At 43.5% G+C, this 17,564-nt stretch overlaps 1 protein-coding gene across 3 annotated transcripts; it reads right to left on the bottom strand.

Moving 5' to 3' along the window:
• Positions 1-168: 168 nt before the first annotated feature.
• ahcyl1 (adenosylhomocysteinase-like 1) lies at positions 169-17,263 on the bottom strand. 3 transcript variants are annotated; one of them, XM_033969038.2, is made up of 17 exons: positions 16,892-17,263; positions 10,743-10,857; positions 10,482-10,625; positions 9,809-9,909; positions 9,630-9,732; positions 9,402-9,496; positions 9,204-9,310; positions 8,665-8,781; positions 8,525-8,588; positions 8,362-8,450; positions 8,214-8,284; positions 7,981-8,075; positions 7,598-7,696; positions 7,310-7,378; positions 7,139-7,217; positions 1,071-1,191; positions 169-990 (listed from the first exon to the last, which is right to left on the bottom strand). In XM_033969038.2, the coding sequence occupies exons 1-17, from the start codon at positions 17,081-17,083 to the stop codon at positions 984-986; spliced, it is 1,668 nt and encodes a 555-aa protein (XP_033824929.1). In that variant the 5' UTR covers positions 17,084-17,263; the 3' UTR covers positions 169-983. The 3 variants fall into 3 exon arrangements, with proteins under 3 accessions (XP_033824929.1, XP_033824931.1, XP_033824930.1); XM_033969040.2 differs by lacking the exon at positions 16,892-17,263 and adding an exon at positions 12,247-12,321; XM_033969039.2 differs by lacking the exon at positions 169-990 and having other exon boundaries at positions 1,067-1,191; positions 16,892-17,242.
• Between the last annotated feature and the right edge of the window lie 301 nt (positions 17,264-17,564).

The following is a 17,564-nucleotide window of genomic DNA, read 5'->3' as shown; positions in this document are numbered from 1 at the left end:
GCCATGGCTGTAGTCTAGCTGGCTTGTGCGAGAGAGAGAGGGAATATTCCAGAACATTGGAGTGGTTCATTCAGAAGGGTATTTGAAACTACTATGATTCTCAACACAATCACAAAATATTCAGCCAAAATCCTAAAGCTCTGGATGGTAATAATATTACAGACATGGTCTTCATTGGTAAAAGCTTTATTGCACTTTCATTTTAACACACTTGCATTGTAATCATTTAAAATATTTTCAGTGATCAATATAAGACATTGACAGTTGAATGGCAAAGATAAAATCTAGGTAAATTCATTATATATTTTTATCGAAGAAAAGAAATAAAAGTGTGATATCTTCAAAGGAATGTATTAAGGTCAGTGCTGATCATTTGTATTTAAAGGCACATTCATGCTAATCCCAAAAGGTAATATCCGGTACTATGTCATGGCTAAATATAACAAAAGCGACTCCATACAAACACTCATCTAAACATGCATTTCTTTCATTGATATTATTATTCATGATAAACATCCATGCAGAACAGTACATGCCATTACATAATCGTTGATTCGCTCGCCTAGTGAGTCAGAGTTTAAAACAGAGTATTGGCTGGATATTACCTTTTAAGGCCCGCATGCCGATACCATTCAAAGAAATAATTATAAACAGAAAATAAAAGAGACTATGCTATGTTTCCTTTAGGCCACATTTTGGCACTGTGTGTCAAAAGTAAACAAACAAATAAAAAGTGGAAAAGGTGAAAGTAAAAACGTATACATAGAGCATGCAAGCAGGGTTTACATAACAAGACATTTAAAACTGTATTGGTTACAGGATGTTGTACATCATATATATCTTTAAAATATTATGTTATATTTCACATCTAAACTATTATTAATAAGTTACATTCATGTGTAAAATAATCTTTCTTTTGTTCCATCTTAAAATCTAAAATATAGGTCTCTGTTTATCAGGGCTACAAGAGAGGACATTTTTCATTAATACCTGTAGAAAAAGAGAGTATTTTTTAGTTAGTGTGTGTATTGTAATAGAATAACTGTCCTAGTTGTCATATAAAGAGTCACCTGTAGTAGTTGGGTTTGAAGGGTCCGTTCTTATTGAGGCCCATGTATTTGGCCTGTTCGTCTGTCAGTTCAGTGAGGTGAGCATCAAAGTTCGGTAAGTGCAGACTGGCCACATACTCATCTAAGGGAGAAAAACATTAACTGATCAATTGGCTGGAATGGATGTTTGGGGGTAAACACATCTTATCACAAGATTTAGTCATTGTGTCATCTGAACAAACAGGTTTTGAAAAAGATTTTTTCCAAAATCATTCTACATTTATGAGAGTTTATCTTTGTAGAGTGAGGGCTGAGGAAACAAAAATGCAAAGGAACAGATTCTGAATAAAAACTTTTTTTTTTCTAAAAATGCCATATGTCCATCCATCCATCCATCCATCCATTTTCTTCCGCTTATCCGGGGCCGGGTCGCGGGGGCAGCAGTCTAAGCAGGGACTCCCAAACTTCCCTCACCCCGGACACGTCCTCCAGCTCCTCCGGTGGGACCCCAAGGCGTTCCCAGGCCAGCCGAGAGACATAGTCCCTCCAGCGTGTCCTGGGTCTTCCCCGGGGCCTCCTCCCGGTGGGACATGCCCAGAACACCTCCCTAGGGAGGCGTCCAGGAGGCATCCTGAGCAGATGCCCGAGCCACCTCAGCTGGTTCCTCTCAACGTGTAGGAGCAGCGGCTCTACTCCGAGCTCCTCCCGTGTGACCGAGCTCCTCACCCTATCCCTAAGGGTGCGCCCGGCCACTCTGCGGAGGAAGCCCATTTCAGCTGCTTGTATCCGCGATCTTGTCCTTTCGGTCATTACCCAAAGCTCATGACCATAGGTGAGGGTAGGAACGTAGATTGACCGGTAAATCGAGAGCTTCGCCTTCCGGCTCAGCTCCTTCTTTACCACAACGGACCGATACAGCGACCGCATCACTGCAGACGCTGCACCGATCCGCCTGTCAATCTCACGCTCCATCCTTCCCTCACTCGTGAACAAGACCCCGAGATACTTGAACTCCTCCACTTGGGGCAGAGACTCACCACCCACCCGGAGAGAGCAAACCACCTTTTTCCGGTCGAGAACCATGGCCTCGGATTTGGAGGAGCTGATTCTCATCCCAGCCGCTTCACACTCGGCTGCAAACCGCCCCAGTGCCTGCTGCAGGTCCTGGCTCGAAGAAGCCATCAGGACAACATCATCTGCAAACAGCAGAGATGAGATCCTGTGGTTCCCAAACCAGGCCCCCTCCGGCCCCTGGCTGCGCCTAGAAATTCTGTCCATAAATATAATGAACAGAACCGGTGACAAAGGGCAGCCCTGGCGGAGTCCAACATGCACTGGGAACAGGCCTGACTTACTGCCGGCAATGCGAACACAGCTCCTGCTCCGGTCATACAGGGACCGGACAGCCCTTAGCAAAGAGCCCCGGACCCCATACTCCCAGAGCACCCCCCAAAGGACACCACGAGGGACACGGTCGAATGCCTTCTCCAGATCCACAAAACACATGTGGACTGGTTGGGCATACTCCCATGAGCCCTCGAGGACCCGATGGAGAGTATAGAGCTGGTCCAGTGTTCCACGACCAGGGCGAAAACCACACTGCTCCTCCTGAATCCGAGGTTCGACTATCGGTCGGATTCTCCTCTCCAGCACCCTGGAATAGACCTTACCGGGAAGGCTGAGGAGTGTGATTCCCCTGTAATTGGAACACACCCTCCGGTCCCCCTTCTTATACAGAGGGACCACCACCCCGGTCTGCCATTCCACAGGTACTGTCCCCGACCGCCACGCGATGTTGCAGAGACGTGTCAGCCAAGACAGTCCCACAACATCCAGAGACTTGAGGTACTCAGGACGGATCTCATCCACCCCCGGAGCCTTGCCACCGAGGAGCTTGCCAACCACCTCAGTGACTTCAGCCAGGGTGATGGACGAGTCCGCCCCTGGGTCCCCAGTTTCTGCTTCCTCCTCGGAAGACGTGACAGTGGGATTGAGGAGATCCTCAAAGTATTCCTTCCACCGCCCGACAACATCCCCAGTCGAGGTCAGCAGCTCTCCACCCGCACTGTAAACAGTGTTGGTGAAGCACTGCTTTCCCCTCCTGAGGCGTCGGACGGTTTGCCAGAATCTCTTTGAGGCCGTCCGATAGTCCTCCTCCATGGCCTCCCCGAACTCCTCCCAACCCCGAGTTTTTGCCTCTGCGACTGCCCGAGCCGCGGCACGCTTGGCCTGCCGGTACTCATCAGCTGCCTCAGGAGTCCCACGAGCCAACAAGGCTCGATAGGACTCCTTCTTCAGCTTGACGGCATCCCTTACTTCCGGTGTCCACCACCGGGTTCGGGGATTGCCGCCGCGACAAGCACCACAGACCTTACGACCACAGCTACGAGCAGCCGCATCAACAATAGAGGTGGAGAACATGGCCCACTCGGAGTCCATGTCTCCAACCGGAGTGAACCCCAACACGCAGCGGCTGAGCTGTGGGGCAATGAGCAAGCCCACACCAGCTCGCCGCCGCTCCCCGCGGGCAACGCCAGAGAAATGGAGAGTCCAACCCCTTTCAAGAAGTTGGGTTCCAGAGCCCAAGCTGTGCGTGGAGGTGAGGCCGACTATATCTAGCCGGTAACGCTCAACCTCCCGCACAAGCTCAGGCTCCTTCCCCCCCAGCGAGGTGACATTCCATGTCCCCAGAGCTAGTCTCCATGTCCGGAGATCCGGTTGTCGAGGTCCCCGCCTTCGACTGCTACCCGGATCTCTCCGCACCCGCCCCCCATGGCTCCTCCCGCAGGTGGTGGGTCCACGGGAGGACGGCCCCACGTCGTTTCTTCGGGCTGGGCCCGACCGGGCCCCGTGGGGAAAGGCCCGGCCACCAGGCGCTCGCTGCCGAGCACCCACCCCAGGCCTGGCTCCAGGGTGGGGCCCCGGTAACGCCAGTCCGGGCGACGTAACTGGCCTTGATCTTTTACTTTCCATGATGGGCTTCTGAACCGCTCTTAGTCAGACCCGTCTCCCAGGACCTGTTTGCCATGGGTGACCCTACCAGGGGCATGAAGCCCCCGACAACATAGCTCCCAGGATCATTCGGGTGCTCAAACCCCTCCACCACGTTAAGGTGGCGGTTCGGGGAGGGGAATGCCATATGTACGGATATAATTTTATTTATCTTTATTTATACAGGGACAGCCCAATAAGAGCACTCAGATTCTCCTTTTCATGAACACCCTGTTTAAAATACAGAAAAATGCAAACAAAAAAAACCAAAACAAATAAGTACATAGGTCCAATTAAAACATTAAAAACAGGTGCAGGCGTGAGTATAAATACTTGTCACTAGATTATTAAATTGCATTTGTGGCACCAAAGTATCAGGTTTTGCATGTCCTTGAAATGTATTCCATTTTTGGGAAGCAAGATAACCAAAAGTCCATTTCAGTTCAGTTTTAGACATAGACAAGCATGAGATCTTGTATTAAAAGTTCCCGTATCAATGTTCAACAAGCCAGTGAGAGTCTGTGAAGTAGTCCCTTATAATTACTGTCAGCTCCATCCGACACACCAAAGACGCATCGGATCCAGTCCAATCAGAGGTTTTATTTCCAATATATGCTGTAATAAGGGTTATTTACCATTGTGCCCAATTGAAGTATATCTGAAAACATTGTAATTTTATACTTTGATGAACATTTGAGTTTCAAAATATCTCAATTACAAAAGATATATTTCTATTTTAATGTTATAAAATACATTTCTGTGAATAATTAACACAAATAAGGCTGCAGATTGCAATGATACTTAAACCACATAAACTGAACTGCAGTTTGGGTCTTGAATATCAATAAATTTAAAAGTTACCAGGCTGTGTGTGGCAATGCTGCGTTGAGTGGAGTAAGGGTAACAAACAGAGCTCTGGGAGATTTAGATAATCACATTACTGCCCAATTTAATGAGGTTTTTGAAAATGTCTGATGGAGTTGACAAAAAGATGAGACACCACGTTGACAAGCTGAATTTTGAAGAAAAATAAGTTTACCTTAGGCATTTTTTTTTATATTTAAAGTCTTTTAATTCAATCTAATGCAATTTCATTAACATATATAGAGTTTTTAAATGTTTTTTGAGCAGGTAAACTCTCTGAACCCTGGTGGAGGACACAGAAAATTACATTTACACAAAATTGTTCAAAAACATCAAAAACATTTTCAAATAAATAGCTCCAGTATACAAGGATCGCTTAGAGTTTACTTTATATGTAGGCCTATGCCAATTATGAGATGTTGAAAATATATATATTTTTTTTTACAAATTGCTGTGTGTTAGAGAGGACCACTGTTCCCTCTAAACTGCGCGCGTGCGCAATTGCGCACTGCTGACACGGTCTCCGCGCACAGAAAATCTGTGCTGCGCACAAAAATATCGAACCGGAATTGAAAATAAAATAAACACACAACAATTCATTCTGCGCTATTTTTCAATGTGAGTCAGTGAGTGTGACCGGGGACGAGCAGCTCCAGCCAATTATGTGATTCACATACGTATTTGCGCAGTTTATCCACGTCATTGACAGGCTCCTCATGCGCCACTACCAGAGTTTTAGCCGATGTGCCCGACGTGGAGTGAAAACTCGCTAATGATTCTAAATGCTGTTTAATCCCTGAACGTTCCGACGGCCCGCCCTCGGGCAGAGATCCGCGCGTAAAATTACGCACGCGTAATTGCGTAATTTTACGCACTGTTTTGCAGTAGTTTTGCGTTTTAAACATGACGAAACGGACAAAACAAAGGAAGTACGCGACCGAGGACACTGTGGATGTTTGTACAAGTTAAACTAGAGGCATCTCGGACCCGGAGCGGTTCGTGGAACCGAGTGAAGATCTCATGATGGACTCAGGAGCAGAGGACCTTATGATTTGATGGACTGGATGCTGTTCCTGATCGGTAAGCGTGGTTTATTCTGCTATTAACTTAATTGTGGGTCAAATGTGTAGTATGTGTAATCATTAGCATTAGCTAATGCCAATCTGCGCCCCTCCGACCACCACCAATCATCACGCACACACCACTTGGGTGAAGTGTCTTGCCTATGGACACAATGACAGAAGTTGGTTCGAGCGGGACTCGATCCTCCAACCTCTGTCACAGAATGACTGTGACACTGTCACATGTACAGTGTATTTTTAGTATTCAGTATGTGTTTGTTTACATTTTGAAGTGTGTGTGTTTTTTCACTGTTTGCAGTGTGTGGTTTGTAAAAATATATTTATTTTGACCCATACCACTTGTTTTGAATATATTTTATGTACAAATACACATTGTATATTGTGTTTTGATATGATATGTAAATGTACAGTAGTAGAGCAGCTGGGTGTGCAGATTCCTCTCAGTGTGTATTGGTCATTGACTGTCACTAGTTTATGAGTTGTAAAAATCAAATGATCGTGTCATATACTGAAAGAGTTACTGGACTGTCTCCCAGACACAGTAGGACAATCTCACTCAGTGCACAAAGCTTCACCCAATGGCTTATACTTATACTGGCTTATAATACAAGTCAGAGCTTTATCATAAAAATGTTAAGTGTGTTTTCAACATTGGAGTTTACAGTTGTCTTGGTTTGGTTGAAGCTCATGTTTTGCCATAGTTAAAATTAAATATTTATACTTCCAATAGCATTAACATACTGCACAGGTCATGAGCAAGATTTTTGTCATTTTCATTGTATAAGTGGCTAAAGCACTTAATTAAAAGTCTTATAACAGAAATGTAAATGCGGTAATTTGATTCTTTTAATAAACCATTTAACTTGGATGGATGTGATGCAGCATGACCACAGTGCGCACGTCTGATGTCGCTCACAGTGGTCCATGGGACCGCTCAGGGAGTTTGTGTGTTTCTCAGGACAAAACAGGTCCTCTCCAATGTTCCCTCTAATTTTTCACGAGTCTGTCTCTCAAGAATCATCAATACAACTTTCAGTATCTTAAGGATGGTGTGTAGGTTTGGCCACAAGGTGGTGACAAAGAGCAGTACTATAAAACCACATGAAAAGCACTTTTTCACAGAATTTCTTCACTCATACACTCTGTTCTTACCCATTTTTTTGGGCAGCAGATACACATCTTGCTTGTAGCGTCCCTCTGGGGCATTGAACAGCTCGATCAGAGCCAGAGCCTACAGACACAGGAGAGGGAATAAAATGTGAATATGATGACTCATGTTGTGACTAAAAGCTGTGAGCTGCACAAGTGGTGACTGGCACTAACCTGTGTGGTTGCAGTGATGGACAGAACAAAGGTAGGCACTGTAGAACAGCTCAGATTTAGGAGGCGACCCTGACAAACAAACACGATTACACAGATAAGTAATAATAAAATTAAATAAGCAGTTAATTTGCTGTCACAACAGAACATTTAAAAAGGCAACATTGGGAGAAAATGAATAACAGAGAATGAATGGTCCTTGATTGATTTGTTCTTTACTGGTTAATCATGATTTTTTACTTGTTTGTTAGCAATAGTTTACCAGGGGCGAAATGCCAGTGTTAGACATACCTCTGCTAGCAGGACCACCCTCTTCCCATCGGGCCAGATGATGTGGTCCACCTGAGAGCGGACCCTCTCCCAGGTGAGCTCTGGGCTGCGCAGACTGGCCTAAGAACAGAGCAGTCATGGATCATTCCTAAAATCATTGAAATGTGAAATTCCCAGACAGACAAAACACATGGCCCTGTCTATGAGTGTTTGTATGGGACACAGATCAGCAGGTCCACAGGCAAACTGCTTAAGCATGACTACACAACAGGACATGATCCAGGCAAAGGGTAATATTATGAGCAGCAATGAAGGTAGAATATGTAAGAGTATTGGTTTCCTAAGATCTCCATGTATTTGCTTTGTGTGAAATAACAATAGGTTTACTTGTATTCTTCACTCACCACATCAATTTCAGTGTTTGAGTGTCCCATGTTACAGACGATGCACCCATTCTTCATTCTGTCCAGCTGCTCTCTGCTGACAACATTTTTGTTACCTTTATTTGAAAAAGACAAGGACAACAAATGAGGTAACTCCAAAAACATAAATATATATATATTTTTTAAGTGAAATAAGTTTTTGTCCATCTACACTCATTTGTATTGTGTGTGTGGTGCTGCATTCTACACGTTACCAGTGCAGGTGATCACCACGTCCATCTGCCGGATGACCTCGCTCAGCTTCACCACTCGAAAACCATCCATGCTGTGAGGAAGAGGACACACATCACATGTTTGTAATGAGTTTATGGTTCATTTATCAAAGGGCCTGAAGAGGCTCACCAGGCCTGCAGGGCACAGATTGGGTCGATCTCTGTTATGCACACAATGGCCCCGAGAGCTTTGAGAGCAGTGCAACAGCCTTTACCCACCTATAAACAGCAGGCAGGCAGTGGGTTAGTGACTGTTTAAAAGAAAATGTATTGTTATTTTAGACATGGCTCACCTCTCCATAACCACAAACCACCACCTGTTTGCCCCCAAACATTATATCAGTGGTCCTCTTCAGGCTGCAGAGGAAATGGCATACAGAATGAACACTGAGACTATTTTAAATGGATAAAACAAAGCACAGTTCATTCATACCCGTCCAGGATGGATTCACGGCAGCAGTAGAGGTTGTCAAACTTCTGTTTAGTCACTGAGTCGTTCACATTCATTGCAGGAACACACAGCTTTCCAGCTTTAGATAACTGGTACAATCTGATGAGACACATGGGATAAGCGTAAATGCAAACACACACACACACGCATGTAGTGAGCTGGTGTTTTCCGTCGCTAATTGATTCCTCTGAGAGAGTACAGAGCTGCTGCAGCAGGTCATGCAGCACAAACAAACTTTTCCACTTTGCCCTTTTAATTCATACTTTAATGACCTCTGACCTATGGACTATATTCTGCATGAACCTTTCTGTAAGAGTGCAGTCTTTCCAGTCAGCTCCATCTAGAGGACAAACTATTACTTTCACCTCATGGAAAAATACCTTAGGAGCTTAATCACTGTTACAAAAACAGCTTAAAAGACTGACTAAGTCAAATGCCAGTAATCATGCATGAGTATTGGAGTGGTAGAACTTGGCTCTTTTTAGATGGTACACCCAGCAGGTGGACAATGGTTTAAACACCTGTGCACTCCGGTGACACTCTCCTCAACGATACCTCGGACCTTTTTGAATGTGCTGGGATACTTCTTATAAACCCAATGTGTTAGGTCTCCACCATCGTCCAAAATCTACAAAAGAACAAGCTGTTATCACTCACTGGAAATACAAAGTAAATTAATAAAAACAACAAAACATTGTAGATGGTGTGACTGTGGATACCATATTAGCCTGCCAGCCATCACTGGTGACACAGCGGTCGATGCACCACCAAAAGTCATCCTCTGACTCTCCCTTCCAGGCAAACACAGGTACTCCTGGGGGATAGCACACAGCAGTGACACAGACCACCTCTGAGCTGTTTATTTATGTTGTGTACATAAAGGCAGAATAATAAGTATGAAAATATATGTGTGTGTTTATGTCTGCAGCTGAAGCAATTCACTGTACCTGTCTCCGCCAGAGCAGCAGCCACTTCGTTCTGTGTGGAGTAGATGTTACAGGCTGTCCAGCGACACTGGGCCCCCAGAGCCACCAGAGTCTCAATCAGCACCTGTGAGAGAACACTCAGGTGAGCAGTCGCAGAGGGCCACAGCTACAGGACTGTGCACTGAGTGTATTAAACCTACTGCAGTCTGAGCAGTGATGTGGGTGCAGCCCACAATCTTAGCCCCTGCCAAAGGTTTCTCCCCCTGGGCTCTCTTCCTCAGGGAGATAAGAGCGGACATGTCTGTGAAGGCAGTGAAAGTGTTAGTGAGGGCCATGGGGTTACACTGGTGGATGATGTGCTGGGTCAACATCGTGACTGCACCAAATGGCACAAAAACACACCAATCAAAAACAATGCCATCAGCAGCTGTTTCCCTCGGCCTGAGCCAGAAGAACACTTGTGCAGCTCTCAGGCCTACGTCCCACTCACATGAGCAAAGTAAACAGACAGAGAGGCAGAGGCAGTGCAAAACACAGCACGAGATGGAACAGCACACGGAGAATGGAGAAAACACCAGTTAGGCTCTGGCTCACTGATAATGTTACAGCACTAACCCAACTCAAATGACACAGAAAAGAGGGAGCACAGCGAAACTACAGTCAATGACTGAAACAGGCTAAATGTCAGCCAGGAACCAAGTCACAATAGATGACACCGAGTATAACTGGGATAGGGTTTTAGAACTAACCATAAATATATTATATCTTCAGATTTTAAATATCTGTCCTATGTAAAGACAACTACACATAAGCTACACATTACATTGTATTGCAAATATCCAGTAATATGTTAAAAATGTGAACACTGAATACCTTGCTCAGCAATTTCAATTTCCCTGCGGCCAAATTCAGCCTGTTTGATGTTTTTGACACAGAAATCATTGCTGCCGCGACTGTTGGTCTGGGTTTTTTCCCTGGGAGTCGTTTCATCATCAGAGCTGTCTGTGTAAGACGCAGCTAGAAGAAAAAGAGGGAACAAAGGGTCAGTATTGTACACAAAAAAGACTGAAACAAAAACCTTTAGTCATTGTATGGTGAAGTGAATTAGACTCATTTACTGGAGGTTTGTTCTACCTGAGCTGTAGCTGTCTGTGGAGGACTGTGAGATGGAACGGGACAGAGAGCGGCGGCCAGCTTTGGTTGGGAACTTGCTGAATTCTTGTTTGTCCTCTGCGTTCACAAATTGGATCTGCAGTAAAGAAAAGATGTGTTTAGCACAATTATACTGCAGAGTCAGACATTTGAACATATTTAATGTATGAAATCACAAGAAATCACTTGGGCTTTGTTCAAATACACAGGTTTCACTTGTGAGAGCGCTGCATCGTGTCAACCCCCTCAAACGAATCAGGATCAAAGTCTGTCAGAAGCACAAAGCAGACCTCCGCCAGACACTGCACCACCATGACACAGGGCATAGAGTGTATGGGTGGACTGAGTATAATGAAGAACTTTATTGCAAGTTTTGGCTTAAAGAGTCCCCACTGGTAAGAAAATATTTTAATAATGTTGTTGTATAACTACGTTCTAGATTTATTTTTCCACATTATAATAGTGGAGGTATGGTAAAAACAGATTTGGTTTATATCCTCTATAAACCACTATGACATTTTGTATGATATTTTGTATACAGGCATTTTCCAAAACTGTGAAACCCTTTAATGAAATGACACTATGTGGTGTGTGATGTCCGTAGCATTTGTTTAGAGTCCAAACTAAAGTACGGGACGGCAGAGTTTACACAACACACGGACGATAAAGCAAGTATGAGGAGGATATATCTGTAAACGAAGGCCATTTTAGAGATGGGTGAGGATGTCTGCCACTAGATTCATTTAAGTGTATAAAGCAGCATGTGGTTAGGAAAAACTAAGTGTTTGCTTAGCAGCTGCTCATTGATGAACTACGTCATTGTTGGTGAATTGCTGACAGAAGGTAGGTCAGTATATACCACCCAAATTGATTCATTAATCCTCATGTCATAAAAGACAATAGCAATTTAACTAAATCTCACAGTCAATCCAGCTGAGAATACTTTAACCATGGGAAAAGTGAACAGAATTTAGACTCCACAGTGATGCCTGTGAATACGTCCATGTGTAAGACTGGTAGGTAGCCCCTCAGTGCAGCTCATTTCGCAGTCCAGGCTGTGCTCTATCACGCACTTGTAAAATAGCACTTTTATGTTTGTCTATTGCACCAGTCTTTTCAGATATCCATGGAGGTTTTTGCCCAACTGCCTTTGCACGGTTACAAACAGGTTGCAGTCAAGTCAAAGAGTCACTCAGTTCAGAGCTGCAAGACGCAAGAGGTTAATCTGATTAATGATGAATACCCCGTGTTACTTAAGACAGTGCTTCCCTTCTGCTTTGACTGTAACCGGCTCTTGTCAGTTCAGTGGAGCACCTCACCTAATAGCATCTAGTTTCCAAAGTTTAGCTTCAGTCTATGTGAGCTGTGGGATTTGAAGCTGAGAAAAACCCTAAAACCTGCTGGCAGGCTGAGTGCTATGCTCCATCTACAAACTGGAAGCAACGTATGTTATTTTAAGTGTGCTTTTGTGTTAAAATCCACTCACCCTCTCACGCCCGTGCTTGTGTGCCATGTCTGCCCTCCTTTCCAGCTCCTGCTGTCCTGATCCTGTGTGTCCTCTGTGTGTGATGTCCCTGATGCTATTATCCCTGAACACTCCCAAGCGGCACAGGGGGAGGTTCCTACTTCCTACCTATTCCAATGATTTGTGAATGGCCCACCTGGACAGAGCGAGAGCTGGGCCATTCATACATTTATGCTATTTTTGCCCTTGATAGGCAGATGATGAAGCAGTCTGAGTATATATGTTTTAACAGTTAACAGAGCACTGTGGAACTTTTCTGAAGGGGGTCCACTACAGGGTTTCTGTGGAGATGTGGATTGTTCCATAGTAAGAAATCTTAAACTCATCTTTTTCCATAAAGACAAGCAGGTGATAATTTACAGGCCAGGTCTGTGAAGAGACGACTCTGCTCACAATAAGAATGTATGTTTTTCGAGGTATTATTTAGTAGTTAAAGCACTTTTAACTCAATGCGTTTTTATCGCGTTAACTCAAAAATCATTCATCACGATTAATTATTTTGACGCGCGCAAACACAAAAAGAAAGACCTCGACTTTTCCTCTGTGCGCTCAGACACCTCAGGGGCCGGGTCCCTGTGTCTCTGCACTGGACATGAGGAACAGAGTCCTGCAGTAACAGAGCACAACAGAGACGAGTCCAAGCTCCATCTGAGGTTTTAAACGCTCCAAAAAGAGTCTGTGATCACCGAGAAACAGTCTGCAAAAGTCTGCAAACCTAGAGTGACGCTAAATGCATGATATGTGCGCAGAGGATTAGTGATGATCAGTGGCAGTGCGCAAGTGTCAACAATGTTTATTTTGAAAACTACAGACATATTTACTTCTGACGGGTTTAGTGACCAGTGAGCTGCTTTGAACTAGGACTGTACCAGACCTGAATGAGAACTAAAGAAGGACTAAAGCAGGACTCCTTCTATGAGGATGTGAGCTGAAAGGAGCTGCAGACTGCACACAGGCTTTATCATATAAAACATAGGTTCAGCTTCAAAAGGTTAAATTACTTTCCAGTCCTATGCTTGAATGTAGATATTACAAAAATAATAAAATAGGCAAATACAGAGCCTTTTGATATTACTTGGACTTGACTTTTATAAAAATAACGTGCTAAAAGTAGGACAAGCATTGACAGTTTGGTCTTTCAAGCTAATTCCCAATTTGGACCTGGACATAAAAGGGAATTGACAAGCCAGTAAAAGCCTGTTTCCATCAGCCTTGTGTGTAGCATCAATAAGTGGCCTGTGCTGTCCTAAAAATACACTTTCTGTCCAATACCTCAGACTTAAGCTGGGCTATAAGTGTCAGACAGTCACCCGAGGGCTCAGGTCAAACAACACAAGCTATTCAAATATTAAAAGGACTGTGTAGGAACCAAGTGTGTAGTGGTTCAATTTATATGATGTTTTGTAATTGCTTCAGTCTTTACAAGCTGCCAGATTATGGTGTTATTGTGAAAAACATACAGCTGGGTAATCCCCTCCTGAACTATTTGACCTTAACTTCACATTCAAAGGGCTTGCGCATTAGCCCGGTGATGCTTGTTGTGCAGTTTTAGTTAATACATTTAGTTCAAAATGGATTGAATTCATTTTAAATTAAAGTCAAACGTCAGCAGGGGAGGAGCCAACGGCAAAATGATGCAAGTGGTCAGTATGGATGTGTTGTATTTCTCAGCTTATAGCGACTTTTCCCAAAATGCACACATGTACTCGGACACAAAATGTACATTCATGAAGGGTTTATTTTTAACTTTGTAATGTACAGAACATTTATGTGTCTGATTTTCTCTTGGTGGTAGGAAACTGTTCTTGCCTGGAGGTCCCAGTTCATTTTGTAGAGGTGGAAATATTATTGAAATATTGATGTCATTGAGAATGTTGTTTTGAAAATATGCCAAGTTTGAATAATGATATTTCTGCACTTTTATGGGTTAAAAAAAAAAAGAAAAAGTACTTTATATTTGGCTGATACATTTAAAGACATGTTTTTACCACATTTCTGTTGGATTGACATAATATCATCTGGAGATCATTATTGGGATACTCTAATAAATAAAAAAATAAATACATGAATAATACCCTATTTGTAGGGATATTTGTTAAAATTATAGTATTAAATTATACTAAATTAAACTGTCACTTTTACTTAATTTTATATATATCATAAAGTAAATATATATGTAATAATTTGTTTATTTGATTTGTTGTCATTTTCATTTTCTGCCTTGTGGCAAAATAAGTACTTTAGAGCGCCATCTAGTGGTTTGGTCAAATATGATGACCCTCCTCTGCACAGCTGAGGTTCACTGTTCTCTGCACCAGAGAAAACACTTCACACATATTGCATTTTATCTCTATGCTTAGATGACTCACTGACATTATTTGTGGCTGGTTGCATTCTGCATGTTTTCTGACCACATTACAAACAAATCAGGTGCGAACTTGACTGTTTGACCTTGATGTGCAGTGGGCGTGCTCGTAATGTGACAGATCAGATAAGAGGAGGTAGAGACGCTGCAGCAGCCCACAGGGATCAGATAAAACTATGATGCATGAATATATTACAGCCACTGAGTCCCATTCCCCGGGGGGCGTATTGTGTAACCGCTGGAGATGGATTTGAGAGGAGAGGGAGGGGCCAGAGGGGCTTACTTTACTCACTCACATTAATTGCAATTGCTGTTATTGAGTTATGCAAAAGTACACTATAAAGTATACTTATAGATAATTAAAAATAAGGCTGCAAAAAAGCTGATCAAATGAAAGACACCTGTAGTGTCTTTCAAATAAGGATAATATGAACTGGATTTATAAGCTACATTTGATATTGATACTAGACAAATAAGGATCACTTTTTTGCGATACTTGAATCTCAGCCATGACATTCACAGGCACATTTAGCAGCAGACCTACAGGCACAGTTAAAACTACATAAGTTCTAGTTTAGTGCTGCACAGTCCTGAGTCCATTTCTTTCTGTCCTGGTCCTGAGTAAAACTGTTAGTTTCATTCATAGTTAAATATATAAATATTTTCTTATAAACGTGCACACTTGGACTATGAGAGCCATATCACTGCTGAAGTTTGCATTCTCACACGAGCAGGTGGCTCAGTTTGACACCAGCCTCTCACGATTATTCATAACACAAGCTTTGTTTTCAAAAGCGTTGTGCACATTCCAACAATCCAATATGTTTTGTATAAGGCTGCCCGGGGCGACTCTGTCCAGACGATATTGCCCTGTCTGATGGGGAGTCTGGCTAATATGTCCTGTACTGTAGCCCACTGCTCCAACAACATACAACTTTGCTCTATGACCTTTGATGGGAAAATGTTAGAAAACAAAAGTGTATTGAAAAAGGGCACAGTTCAAAGTCTCTCACACATGAGGCAGTATATATAGTATATGTAAGATAGTATATAGTATATGTAATATAGTATATATAGAAGTGACCTGATATGTGAAGTTACATAGAGTGTATATATAGTATACATAGAACTGAACTGTGAAGTTACATAATTCTGCAGTACTACATAATTTATGTGATGCACATTTATATAACCGCTTAGCAGTGTTCCCTCTACTGTAGGGAGTAAATGACATTGTGATAAACAATACATTCAAGATAACAGTAAAGCACCTGACCTGAGTCACAGCCGACTGTTCACAAAGACATTAGTGCGGTTTTATTACAAGAACTAATGCTTTGGACTGTACTTTTACGATATTTCACAGCATTTCTGTAGCCGTTTGTGTTTTCAGATTCAGGCTTATTTACTTGTTTGTTTGTTCAGTCTGCTCACTCATCCAATACCACAGATAGAAGAGTCTTTCAAAGAAGGTGGAATGTTGTTAGGAGCTTTGGTGGGATTTTCTCTTAATAGAATTGTTCTCATAAACAGACTTGTGGTTTGTAAAATAATCAAAGAGGCTATATAAAAGCTGTTTCATCACATTCCAGCCCTTTGAAAATATTAGGAAGAATAAAACATATGACCTGAGAAACCCTTTCCAACTTTTCAAATTCTTGGGTTGACTCTTAACAGTCTAAAGATTAACTGTCACGTTGCAGCTTGGCTGAGTGATCCAAGTGGGACAGAGCTGTGACACACAGTCCCAGACTAAAGGCTTGGATTACTGCAGCATCACTGTACACTGATCACTGCCATTACACTGTGTGCTGCATCTGCTAATAACTCAATCAAGCAAACTAGAACTTTAAAGAGGCACAACATTCACGCCACAAATAAAAACACATTCAGGACTATTAATGAATGGAAACATGTCCCCCTGCAGCGCAGTGTTGAGGACAGTCATTTGCATCCTGTTTATGTTGAGTGAGTGCCATTTTAGTTGTTCGCTGTTGGCTCTTTTCAAGCACTAATGTCCCATTCGGATATAGAGACAGTTGCACTCAAAAGTTATTGCTGATAACATGGCTGTAGCTGAAATGGAGACGCACTACGCAGTAATTATGAGTATCCTACACACCGCGCTGGTTTGTCCCGTGGTGCTGTGCGCAGTGTCCGGCTGAGCTGTGCCTTTGCCCGGGGACAGTAGTGAGTGGTGATGATGATGATGAGGAGGAGGAAGAGGATCACGTTTCTTACCTTCTTGACGGATTTCATAGAAGGCACTGCGGAGAACGCGGCCGAGGACACTTCACCCACGTTCATGTTCACGTCGCTGCTGTTTTTGCTCACAGTCAACGCGGAATATTTCTCCGCCACGTTCTCGGTCTCTTTGACATATTTTGTGCCTTGTTTGACCTCCGTCTTTCCGTCCAGCTCCGAGTCTGTCATCGCACGCACTGCAGTTTCCTGGTCGCGCACAGAGCTGCTTTAGTATCAGCAAGAGGCTCGTCTGCTGCAGGACAGATTAAAAACAGTACAGCGGCAGGGAAATGCAGATCTTGTCCGTGTTCCAGTGTGGGAGAAGTGCGTGCACTTGTTTCAGCTGTCATCCACAGGCAGCAGCATCTCGGAGGAAGAGGAGGAGCAGGAGGAGGCGCAGGAGGGGGCGTTGCGCTGGGGCCGTCACCTGAACAAGTGGACAGGAGGAGGAGCAGGAGGCGGTCTTCTGCTACTTCTTCCTCTGTTTGGCAAGAACTGAATAAACTGCTTGGTGTGCACTTATAAGTCTCTCCAAAAAACATCAGGTTGTCTTTCTGTGACACGACAGAAGATAGAGAACGTTCAAGGTTGTGTACAAGTCCCGCCTTCTTGAATTTCATTGGCCGACAGTCGCAGTAATCTCTGAGACATGATTGGACAGGAGCAGCAG

Source organism: Periophthalmus magnuspinnatus, chromosome 7 (assembly GCF_009829125.3).
Source record: "Periophthalmus magnuspinnatus isolate fPerMag1 chromosome 7, fPerMag1.2.pri, whole genome shotgun sequence".
NCBI lineage: Eukaryota > Metazoa > Chordata > Actinopteri > Gobiiformes > Gobiidae > Periophthalmus > Periophthalmus magnuspinnatus.
Note: the sequence above shows the minus strand (reverse complement) of the source record. Positions and strands in the feature narration are given on the sequence as shown.